This window comes from Anarrhichthys ocellatus, unplaced genomic scaffold (assembly GCF_004355925.1).
Source record: "Anarrhichthys ocellatus isolate YVR2014 unplaced genomic scaffold, GSC_Weel_1.0 scaffold762, whole genome shotgun sequence".
Lineage (NCBI taxonomy): Eukaryota > Metazoa > Chordata > Actinopteri > Perciformes > Anarhichadidae > Anarrhichthys > Anarrhichthys ocellatus.
Window position 1 is genome coordinate 1 of NW_022280736.1, and position 11,551 is coordinate 11,551.

An 11,551-nucleotide genomic window follows, 5' to 3' on the forward strand; every position below is an offset into this window, starting at 1 on the left:
TGTATATATATATATATATATGTATATGTGTATATATATATATATATGTATATGTGTATATGTATATATGTATATATATGTATATATATGTATATGTATATATATATGTGTGTGTGCGTGTTTCAGGTTCAGCAGATCTGGGTGTTTGTCTCCACAAGTCCTCTAGCGGTCTGGATCTCCCCATGAAGGTGGTCGACATGTTTGGCTGCTGTCTGCCCGTCTGTGCCATCCACTTCAGCTGGTGTGTGCGCGCACACACACACACACACACACACACACACACACACACACACACACACACACACACACACACACACACACACACACACACACACACAGAGTGTTAAAGATGCCTCTTCTCCTCAGTCTACATGAGCTGGTGAAGCACGAGGAGAACGGACTGATCTTCAGAGACTCTCAGGAGCTCGCTGAGCAGCTCAAGGTGAGAGGAAACACCTCCCTGTTCCACCTCTAACCACACCCAGCAGTGATGTCACTGGGTCCTAGAGTAGACCTGTACATCACTGCAGCGAGCTGACAAGTTAAAGGGACAGTAGTGATGTTATGTGGTGTGGTTGTATCAGGTTCTGTTGCGTAAAAATGACTTATTTATTGAATATGCTGTATTACTACGAATGAAGCGTTAAGAGTCGACCTTTACTGTGAGATCCTGCTGTCAGACGAGAGAAAGAGACGACTCGTTGCATCAGTTTACTGGTTTTGTTCTGCGTCACCAAAACATGTCGACCTGTAAGTTTGATCATCAAAGAAACTGAACTAAAGTATAAAGTGAGAAATCCAGCAGAGCTTTTTAAAGGAGCTGTGTGTTTCCAGTCTCTCCTCTCAGAGTTTCCCAGTTCAGACGGCAGACTGGGAGAGTTCAGGACGAACCTCCAGACCAGCAGAGGGCAGAACTGGGACGACAACTGGGACCAGAACGTCCTGCCTCTGATCACGGCTCCCTGACTGGACACCAGAGCGGGATTCTGTTACATTGTGTTAGCAGCAATAAGGCTGACGAGTCACGTTAGAATATTTGGGATGAAAGACAGAAAGAGCTTCTTTTGTTTCACTGGAGACGAAATGCAGCAGAAACACTGACAAACAGTAACGCTCTATATTAAGGTCTTTGTAATAAGCGTTAGTTAAAAGGTAATAAAGCCTTTATAAGATTCCTATTAGCATATGTTAATAACCATATCAATGTTAATAAAAGCATTATAAACGTGTATTATATAATATGGTATTTGTTAGCACTGAAAATAACAGTTTTAACAGTTTAAACGCTTAACATATAAATAAATAATAATAAGCCCTTAAGTTATGAGTATTTTATAATTGTTTATAAAAGCTTTACGAACACATTTAGTGTTTAACTAACTTACCTTTTATTTCATTGTTTCTTTATTAACATTAAATATACTATGTTATACATTTATTAGCAGTCGACTTAATGCAGGTACTGGAATCTAAAGCGAGAACAAATCATTAGAATTAATAAATCCTTTATGATGCATTTATTAACAGTTGTGTTAAAACTGATAATAAATGTATAATAAAGTACGTACTCATCTTAATAAAGGTTTGACGTGATATAATAGGTAAGTTAGTTGTGTAATAATACTAATAAGATACTCAAAGCTTTTATTAATGTTCTTAATAAGTATATAAACTAACAAGTTTTCTATAAGTGCTTATAAATGTCTTATCTAACAATAAACAAGTTCATAATGCTATCAACACTTATATAGTCTTAACACATAATAATGTAAATAAGAGTTATAACAACCTTATTACCTTTTACCTAACGCTCATGACAAGGACCTGAATAAAAACCTTTTCATTCCAGTGTGTTTTTTTCTACTTCAGGGCACCTAAATGTGTAAAAAGGACTTTGATACGATGTACATTTGTAAATAAAATCTTTATTGTCTCCGGTGGCGTCGCCTGAACAGTCTGATCATCTCTACAGCAAAGACTCTGTTGTAAGGAAACACCTGACTCACGGCTCCTGTGATCACGTGATGGACGATTCCTGCTTTTTCTGTCAAAATAAAAACATATTCAGAAGGTGTCGATAAGTATAAATAATAAATAAAACCACACCAGCCTCATTCATAAAGAGAGGTAAGTTCTGTCTCACCGAGCTGCTGCTTGAAGCCGCCGTATGTCTCCTGGTTCCTGATGGTGGAGCAGATGAAGACCTCCGGAGACGAACACCTTAGGACCTTAGAGAGCAGCTCCACCAGACGCTCTACAACATCTGGGTCATACACCACATCTGTACAGGAGGGAGGAAACATCTGCATCTGAACGAGGCGGGAGGCTTCAAAGAATAGTGAAGTTTCTACTGTGAGGAACTTTTAACAGTCTTAGTTTAGTCCTGATCCTATATGACGCCACGCTGCTGGAGACCCAGGACGTATTGCTGGACCCGCTGGAGGGAAGGGAGGCACAAGAGAACCAGAACCAGGACTGAGAGGGGCAGACTGTCAGACCCTGCTGCAGTAAAATGAGGTTTTTTAAAGTCTGGTGATCAGAAACACTACCACTTTAGTCCACAGGGGGAGACAGAATCAACACTAAATGAAAATTTCTTGAAAAAGCAAATGATTCACTTGTTTAAGCTTCTAAATTGTGAGACTTCTGTTAAAGCTGAATAGATCAATATGTTTATGTTAACGATGGATCAGATTACTTTGTGACCAAACTCTATGAAGCGTTTTAGATTCTTTTGGTTCCGTCTCAGTGTTTTCATCTCTGATATCAATCCTTCAGAACGGATCATCTGGACTCTGACCTGCAGCGATGACGGTGTCGGCCCCGATCTGAGCGATCTGCTCCTCCGATGCTGAGGTCCAGTCCAGCTCCTCCACGCCGACCGTCCGCTCGGTCAGACCGTTCAGCCGGACGTTGTGTCTCAGCTTCTGCAGGACTCTGGGGTGACAGTCGCTGAAGACATATCTGTTCGGGCCGCAGGAGCGACAGATGGTGATGCCGGTCAAACCCACGCCACTGCCCAGCTCCAGAACCGTCCTGCAGACCGGAGGGCGCAGAGGGGACGGATTTTAAAAAGAGAGTTGAGGGAACCGGTCATAAACGAACTTTTTCTCTCATCGGCGTCGTTCTTCTCGTGGTGGTTTTTAGGAGTTTTAGGATACCTGCCGGTGAAGTTCTGCCGGTGGTCCAGAGCCCACTCGGCCAGGTACAGAGCGGCGTCCCACGTCACCAGGCCGGTGGTCCCGTCTGAGATCAGAGCGACGTTTTCCAGCAGGCTGACCGCTTCACCGCTGGGCTGCAGGGCGAGAAACAACACCCACATGTCAATAATAATAATGTTAATATTAATAACAAGCAAAACAATCGATATGAGAGAAAATAATATCAATAATAAAATAAAGCAATAAAGCGTCGACATCACATCAAAGCCAGTCTGTAAAAATGTGTTTTAAGAAGTGATTTAAAAGTTTTCTCTCCTCAGGTGGGTCGTTCCAAAGCTGAGGGGTCCTGATGGCAAAAACACGGTCAGCTTTTAGTTTTCAGCCTCGACTTTGGAACAACCAGAAGGACCCACATGAGGCTCTAAGCCAGCGGCATCATAAGGGGTCAACATCTATTCTACATATTTCGGGGAGTGAATGTCAGGGGAGACGGTATTCCTACGGGAGCCAAGAACGAACGCAACATCACAAATTCATGGCTGGAGTTACTGTTCAGTTATGAATCTCCTCCGACAGTCGAGACCTTGAATGCTGAAATCAGGTGTGATTTAATGAACCAGATCTTGGGGAAACTAAATAATTTACTTATTTGATGACATGATTTCGAGATAAAGGCTTTAAAAATATTATTGCGTGGTTTTTTTACATTTCGAAAGGATTTTTCTGACATTTTGGATCCCCGATGACGGACAGAAGTGTTGATACTCATTTATCTTATGAAATATGAAAGCTGACTATGAAGCCTGATGGAAGTCCTCTCTGAGGTAAATACATCCGTGTGTGTTTAGTCATCGGCACCACGAGGATCCCGGCTGTGAGCCGGTGAACGGTGCAGCAGGTTCGGTACCAGAATGTAGCTCTTGTAGCACTCGGTCGAGTCTTCAGCACCGACCACTTCAGCCAGAGCGTCGTATAGCTCGTCCAGCGGATCGCAGCCCGCGGCCTCCTGCTGTAAGGACACGACACGTTACTCTAACTCTAAGAGTGGAATATCTCATGTGTTAAAGCTGCATTCTCTCTAGTGTCCACCAGGGGGCGACTCCTCTGGTTGTATAGAAGTCTATGGGAAAATGACGGTGATTGACAGGTCTCTACCAGAGGCGTATATGGTGTAAACATTTTTTACATTATCAAAACAAAATCATGAAAAGTAATTGTTAGTTGTCACCATAACTAACTGACTAATGAGTTATTTAAGAGACAGAGAGCCAGACAGACAGAGACAGACATACAGAGAGACAGACAGACAGACAGACAGACAGACAGACAGAGAGACAGACAGACAGACAGACAGACCTGTCTGATGAGCTCGGAGAGGAACAGCTTCCTGTATCTGACTGAAGGTGGAAACTTCCGGCACAGAGAGTGAAGACACGTCTGTCAAAAACACAAAAGATTCATTGTTGATTATATTATTGATAAATGTTTTATGATCATGAAATCATGACATCATTGTGTGCCGGCTGACTGACCTGTTTCAGGATGTCTGAAATCAGATCTGACGATTTGTTGGATTCGAGATCTTTTCCTAAAAACTGAAATGTAGAAATGGTCAGTTAGAAACTATGAAGCTGTTTTAAGCCTTTAATGAGGTGAATTTGCTCAAATACTTATTCATAGAAAGTCAGAAATGTGAATGTTTTTTCTCAGAATTATGGGTGTAATCTCACCTTTTATTATCAGATATTGACTTAAATAATACAACAATAATAATAACTCTACTATCAGCATTCTTCCTTTATTTACTATTTAACAGAACATCAATAAAGACTGATATAGAATATACACATATATTAATCAATTGTGATCTTTTAACATATATATATATATTCTTAATATATCACACTATTTTTCTTTACATCCTGCATTTCACGTTTGTTTTCGTGACAAATAAAACCACTGAATTTAAATAAAATCGACCTTTATTAAATAGACATTTTACACAAATCAACAAGTCTGCATCGCTTGTTATGTTCATATTCTATTTTGCAAATAAATGTACAATAAAATATTCAAAAATCCAGAACACAGTGGAGACAAATCCCACAGGAGAGTCCGCTGATCTGTGGAATAATACGAATGATATTCTGACACACAACATCTTTTGTGAATGAAGTCCGGTGTGATGTTCACACAGAGACGCTGTGTTATCACCCGGTGGTACTCACGGTCCAGGGGAACGAAACCAGCTGACTCATTGCGAAGAAAGACTCCCGGAAGTCCCGTAAAACATCCACCTTGTCTCTTTTGCTGCCTGAGGTTTGGTTCTGCTCTGAACGCTCCATGCTCTCTCTCAACGTGTTTGTGTTTACTTCCTGATTACCCAGAAGGCATCGCGCTAGAACTACACTACCGAGTGGTGGAGTTTTTTATTCAAATTACTATATTTTATATATAATTAACAAGAACTTCGCATCTGTAAACAAATATCCATGAAATAAAAAAATATTTAAAAAAATAATAATAATAATTAAAAAAATAATAAAATTTTTTAAAAAGATTAAAAAATAATAATCTGTTTTTTTCTCCTTTTTTTCCGCCAGCAAAAAAAATGTAAATCTTTTCTTTTTTTCGGGGGGTGGATTTTTTTTTTTTTATTGTTAGTTACCTTTTTATTTTTTGGCTGGCGGAAATGGGCTTTCATATGAAGTTTATAATCTGTCAATAATATTGTTTGTTATTTTTAGCCTGTTGTAAGGTCATCCCGCTCTTTTCTTGCTGTGTCACTGCAGGAGAGATAAATCTCTTTACAGTTGGGCCAACTCCTCATTCTCTGAGAGCAGCACACACACACTGAGCATTTAGTGGTGAGTAACAAGTATATTATTACTATTAGTAGTAGTAGTACTAGTAGCAGTAGTAGTATTGTAGATGATTTTTCAATCAATTTCCTTGTTCTAATGCTTACTGATTATTCCGATTTTGATCATAATCAATTTAATGTATTAATGACAACTAAGTAGTCGGACTAAAGGATTTTGACTTTTCTAATCTTTCATTAGACAGAAAACATTTCTTTTGACTTACAGGCTTAGTGTAGGACTCCTTTCACACGTAGAATATCACTCCATATTGTCACTGATGTACAGTTAAACTGCTTTAAAGGTCAAATGCAAAACATGAATATTAGAATTGGAATCAACTAATTAACTGTAGTGGTCGGGGTAAACAAATACAAAAATTATGGCCAGAACATTTTGGTCCACAAAATGTATACGTTTATTGTAAGAGTTGATATTTTTATTTTTGTATATCAATTCATCAGTAAACCTGCTGTAAACCACTTAAACTGTCCCCAGACTTCTGTTACCATGTGTTCATATTTGTTGAATATTTTGTTCACCTAAATTGTTGCTACAGAAGTCTATTTTATTGTGAAAGATTAAATACAACTTCCGGTGAACACTAAAAACCAAAATGACCAAACTGAAGCGATCCAAAACACATTTGAGAGAGTCGACAAAAGAAATGTATGATGTTAAAATAAACAAACTTTCGTAATTTATTTGGTAATAGTCCAACTGGAGTTTCTTATTTTACATCGTTAGTTTTTAAATACAACTCGACCGGATGTACGACGATAACCGGAACACACATGAACGTTGTGTTTCTCACCGGAGCATTTTATGCAAAGGACTGTCAACAAACAATATGGCGACTTAACTAAACTCTACTCGACGTTACAAATGGAGGGTGAAAGCTTCTATCGGTGTTAAAGAAGGTAAATAATGTATATTTATTACACACGTATCTGGTGTCCACACTGTCATTACACAGCTGACGTCATACCTCTCCGCGAGATGATGTAGTGTCATAATTTTTTATATTTAAATGCATCTTATTGCAGATGAAAGGTAGCCTTTATGGCTAAATCTGACACATTAACACGATGGACTCAAGTGGTCTCAATTTTAATTAATGTGCTTTGTCCCTTTTTAAATGAACAGAAACATTTTATTTGTAATTTAACACATTTGTTTTGCGCTAAATCTAAAGCCACTGACGTCACACATCAATAGCTGCCTCGAGCTCTATCTGTTGCCACAACAACACGCGAGACATTCAATATGTCAAGGTCATAAAAAGTAGGTCAACCGCCTCGTGCCGTTTGTTTCCGTTTCATTCCTTTGATGTGTGTCCTCCCATCGCACGTCTTTAATAACAGGAATATCTTTAATACATAACAAAGATACACTACATCGGGTATTATTATACATAACTTATAATACTTGTTATTACAGTTCGTTTTTATGTATTCTTGATGTTTTGTTGTGGATCTGAAATGTGGTCAGTTGTGGAAGAAGTACTCAGTGGTAACAATACCACAGTGTAGAAGTACTCTGCTACACGTAAAAGTACTGCATTCAAAATTTAGCTCAAATACAAAAGTACTAGTGTCACAAACCGGGCCGAACGGCCATGACAAAAAAGGGAGACGCATTCAATGAAACAGTTCATTAATTATTTATTAAGTTTAAAGTAATATAAAAGACAAACATAAACTAACAGTGACATGTGAAGTCAGTCATTTCAGCAGTGTAAGTGAGTGGGTGCGTGTAAAGTGTATGTGCAGTGTTGTATAGTGTAAAAACAAACCATAACCGCAACCAAAGTGGGTGTCTCAGGAAGGAGCGAGAGACCAACTGAGAATCCAGAGGGTTTTTATACTGAGTGCTCAGGTGCTTCCACTCTGCCTGACGACCCTCTGCCACACCCACCTCCACACCTGCAAGGAAGGCAGCCAAACGAACAGGCAGAGAGGGTCGTCACACTAGCATCAAAATATACTTAAAGTAAAAATACAATAATATAAAAGAATATTTTATTATTGGATAATAATAATTACATTATACGTACATTACTGTAATGTTGAAGCTGGTAAATGTGAGGCTTATTCTAGTGTACTTGTTTATACCCATAATAATAAATCATAATGTATTTGTTTAGTATATTTTGTATTATTCATCTGAATCAGAGGAGTAACTACAGTTATCAAATAAATATAGTGCAGTTAAATGTAATACATTTCTCTCTGAGATTCTGAGGAGTAGAAATATAAAACACAAGAAAATACTCAAGTAAAATAAAAGTGGCTCAAAATTGTACTTTAGTAAGTTCTGGAGGAAATTAGCTTAAAGGTCTCTCAGACCATGTTCTCATTTTCAGTTATTTAAACAGTCAAGTTTGTTTTGTTTGTTTGTTTAACGTCTCGTTTTATTTAAATGATCCCAATTTCTGTCAAAAATATCACATTTGATCTCAAAAGACGTGAATTTTACTTTTACTAAATGTTCGGGACGCTATCAAGCCGTTGCTCTTTAGATCTGCTTCACACCAGCTTCAGGTTGGAGCTTCAATTCTCACTTTTCTTTTCTTTCCTGTAAACTTCTTGGAGTTATTGCTGAACCCTTTAAAAGAAAAACTACATATTTGTGTGTTTTAAAGATACAAATGGGTTTCAAGACACATGCAGGGTTAATAAATCAGAAATGGTTGAGAGATGGACGAACACATTGTTGTTTTCTATAATAATAATAATAGAAATATAGATTTGCACCAGCTGTTCCCCACTCTGTGTAACCAGAGCTGCTTGTTTTTCCTCCTCAGATCCTCAGAGCTGCTGCAGGCTGAACGCTGAGCTTCGGTGACGTCATGGTGCTGAAGGTCTTCTTCCCGCAGTGCTGTAACCGGGCGGACAGCGGCCTGCTGGTCGGCCGCTGGATCTCCGGCCATGACTCAGCCGTGGTGCTGGCGGTCATCCACTACCCGTTCATCCCGGGACAGGTCAAACAGTACGTCCAGCAGGTCAGTACAGCACCGCACACACCTCTGTGTCCCCTCAGGTCTGGATCAGGCTCAGATTGAACCTCTCATGTAGTCATATGACATTTCAGTCACAGAGCCAAACATCTGTTTTTCTGAAAAGATTAATAGCTGTTTTCAAGGTGTTTTCAGATTTCTTAAGGACTCTTCTGGATGAAATCTGCAACACATTAATACCAGATTTCTAACCGGCTGCTCCTCTTTTATCCAAACAAAGATGAGCAGTGGACATAATTCTTGCTCAATTTGTACGTGAACTGAAATGAGGCACACTTCTTCGTTAAGGTACCAAAGTTAAAAGTCTTTATTGGTCCTTCCTCCTCCTCCCTCTTCTTCCCCCAGATGAAGGCTCAGAGTGGGGGGGAGCTGTCGGTGCTGGGCTCCTGGAGTTTACCCAAAGACGGTCAGGAGGGCATGGAGAGCTTCCTCAGAGACCTCAGCACCATCTTCCCCCAGGAGCGCTGGCTCCAGATCAACCGCGAGTTGGGCAAGACGGGCTTCACCTGCCAGGTCCTCCGCCGGGACCAGAGTAAGACCCTCAGACTGAGGTCCGCTGGGTTTATACAGCAGGACTGGAGCTCCCTGATAGGAAGTATATATATATATATATATATGTATATATATATATATATATATATGTATATATATATATATATATATATATATATATATATATGTATATGTATATGTAGGAGACATTACATTAAGTTCTCATCTTTAGTTTCAGTTCACGTCTCTTTGCAACTTGACAAGAATCAATTCAACTGTTAATAATTTGCTGGTTTTGGGGTGAAAAGTATTGACCATTGATTCATAGTTTCTATCACTTTAATTTATTTAATTTAGAGTTAATAAGTTTCTTATCTGTGTCGAGTATTTAATAAACTTCAGCAGGACTTTTTGTTGAAGGAAGTAAAGTAAACTATCAGGAGTTTACAGTGAATCATCTTTGTCTTGGCCAGATGGAAAAGTAATTCAGCGGGAAATGAAAAAGAAGGTTGAGGGAGGTGATGAAGAAGAGCAGGAGGAGCAGGAGGAGGAGGAGAAGGTGATCTTCGTCCACTACGAGCAGAAGAAGGTGATGTTCTCACAGCTTCACCCCGTCGAGAACGGAGTTCCTGACCCCAAAACGGATCCACCGTCTGAGCTGAGACAGGTAGAGACAGAAGAGCAGCTGCTTCTCTTTGATCAAATCTTACAGAGTTCGTAGGATGCAAGTCTCTGTTGTTTGTTTCTCTCACAATGCAGAAAAAAAATAACAATGCAGCATGAATTTTACTGCTTTTCATCTTGTGTTATGTACATTATAAAAAATCTGAAGCGACATGTTTCCAGAGGACGTACAGAGTAAAGTACATGTGTGGAAGGTCAAGTTACAAGTCCATGTGAACAGGGAGTCAAGTGTATCCTCCTCCTCCTCCTCCTCCTCCTCCTCCTCTGGTCCAGATGTTCCAGTCGGTGGCCGGCAGTGCTCCTCTGTTCTTCCTGGACCGGTACGATGACGGTCCTCTGAAGTCGACTCACTGGCAGTCTGACGGCCGAGAGGCGAGCATCCTCGTGGAGCTGCTGAAACAGGCCTCGGTGCCGCTCTGCATGCTCCTCAGCTGGCTGCTCTCCATCTGGACCTGGCTCAGTAACGCCCGGTGAGCAGGGAGGAGACCAGACAGACAACAACATAAATATACATGTTTATGTTTCATTCTCTCTATAAGATATATACATGTTTCTTCTAGAGATTAATTAAGTATTCTGTCAATAGATTGGTGTTGTCTCAGTTCTGTCAGTGTTGAAGGAGGATCACTCTGATCCAGACGCTGAGAGGCAGCGACACTTTAATCCTCATTATCTCCATCCTCATTATCCTCATCCTCATATTTGCTCCTCAGGATCTTCAGCCTCTTCCCGCTGCGCTTCCTGTCCTCTAAGCTGTCCACATGTGTGCAGCTCAGCTACAGAACCGAACACATGAGGACGCTGAGCTCAGCGAAACCGGCCGCTGGACACACGCACTTCATCAGGTAACTGTTTTACATGTTACATTTGGAATGTGTAAGTACAATTTCTTACTGCACTGTATCTATATTTCTGATTGAGTATCAGTTATTGTATTTTATTATTAATGTATATTAATATTCTAGTTTATCTTGAATTATTATTATTGTCAGACAAAGATGAACCAGTGACACTACATGTCTGTCTGTCTATCTGTCTCTCTCTCTCTGTGTCTCTCTGTCTGTCTGTATGTCTCTCTCTCTCTCTCTCTCTCTCTCTCTCTCTCTCTCTCTGTGTCTCTCTGTGTCTCTCTGTATGTCTCTCTCTCTCTCTGTGTCTCTCTGTCTGTCTCTCTCTCTCTCTCTCTCTCTCTCTGTGTCTCTCTGTATGTCTCTCTCTCTCTCTGTGTCTCTCTGTCTGTCTCTCTCTCTCTCTCTCTCTCTGTGTCTGTCTCTCTGTCTCTCTCTCTGTCTGTGTCTGTCTCTCTGTCTCTCTCTCTGTCTGTCTCTCTGTCT

General features: G+C 40.0%; 3 protein-coding genes across 4 annotated transcripts in view; 2 read left to right on the forward strand and 1 right to left on the reverse strand.

Annotated features, from left to right (window-relative positions):
• Positions 1–122: 122 nt before the first annotated feature.
• On the forward strand, positions 123–2,392 carry LOC116376975 (putative glycosyltransferase ALG1-like; the record flags this gene model as incomplete). Its single annotated transcript, XM_031838488.1, has 3 exons — positions 123–241; positions 367–442; positions 835–2,392. Coding segments are annotated over 3 exons (327 nt in total), but the record flags the coding sequence as incomplete, so codon positions are not given.
• Positions 1,814–5,513, reverse strand: LOC116376973 (protein-lysine N-methyltransferase EEF2KMT-like). The gene is made up of 8 exons (XM_031838485.1): positions 5,390–5,513; positions 4,694–4,756; positions 4,518–4,598; positions 4,069–4,170; positions 3,162–3,295; positions 2,801–3,036; positions 2,144–2,281; positions 1,814–2,044 (listed from the first exon to the last, which is right to left on the reverse strand). The coding sequence occupies exons 1-8, from the start codon at positions 5,504–5,506 to the stop codon at positions 1,926–1,928; spliced, it is 990 nt and encodes a 329-aa protein (XP_031694345.1). The 5' UTR covers positions 5,507–5,513; the 3' UTR covers positions 1,814–1,925.
• Positions 5,514–6,001: 488 nt separating this feature from the next.
• The window catches only part of LOC116376974 (phosphatidylinositol N-acetylglucosaminyltransferase subunit Q-like), a 13,680-nt gene continuing 8,130 nt past the window's right edge, over positions 6,002–11,551 (forward strand). The window contains exons 1-6 of one of the 2 annotated variants that reach the window (XM_031838487.1): positions 6,002–6,028; positions 8,829–9,026; positions 9,387–9,573; positions 10,007–10,200; positions 10,491–10,687; positions 10,931–11,062. In XM_031838487.1, coding sequence (XP_031694347.1) covers positions 8,874–9,026; positions 9,387–9,573; positions 10,007–10,200; positions 10,491–10,687; positions 10,931–11,062 — 863 coding nt within the window. In that variant the 5' untranslated portion in view covers positions 6,002–6,028; positions 8,829–8,873. Of the gene's footprint in view, positions 6,029–6,858; positions 6,943–8,828; positions 9,027–9,386; positions 9,574–10,006; positions 10,201–10,490; positions 10,688–10,930; positions 11,063–11,551 lie in introns of those variants that run through there. The other variant, XM_031838486.1, reaches the window with a different exon arrangement.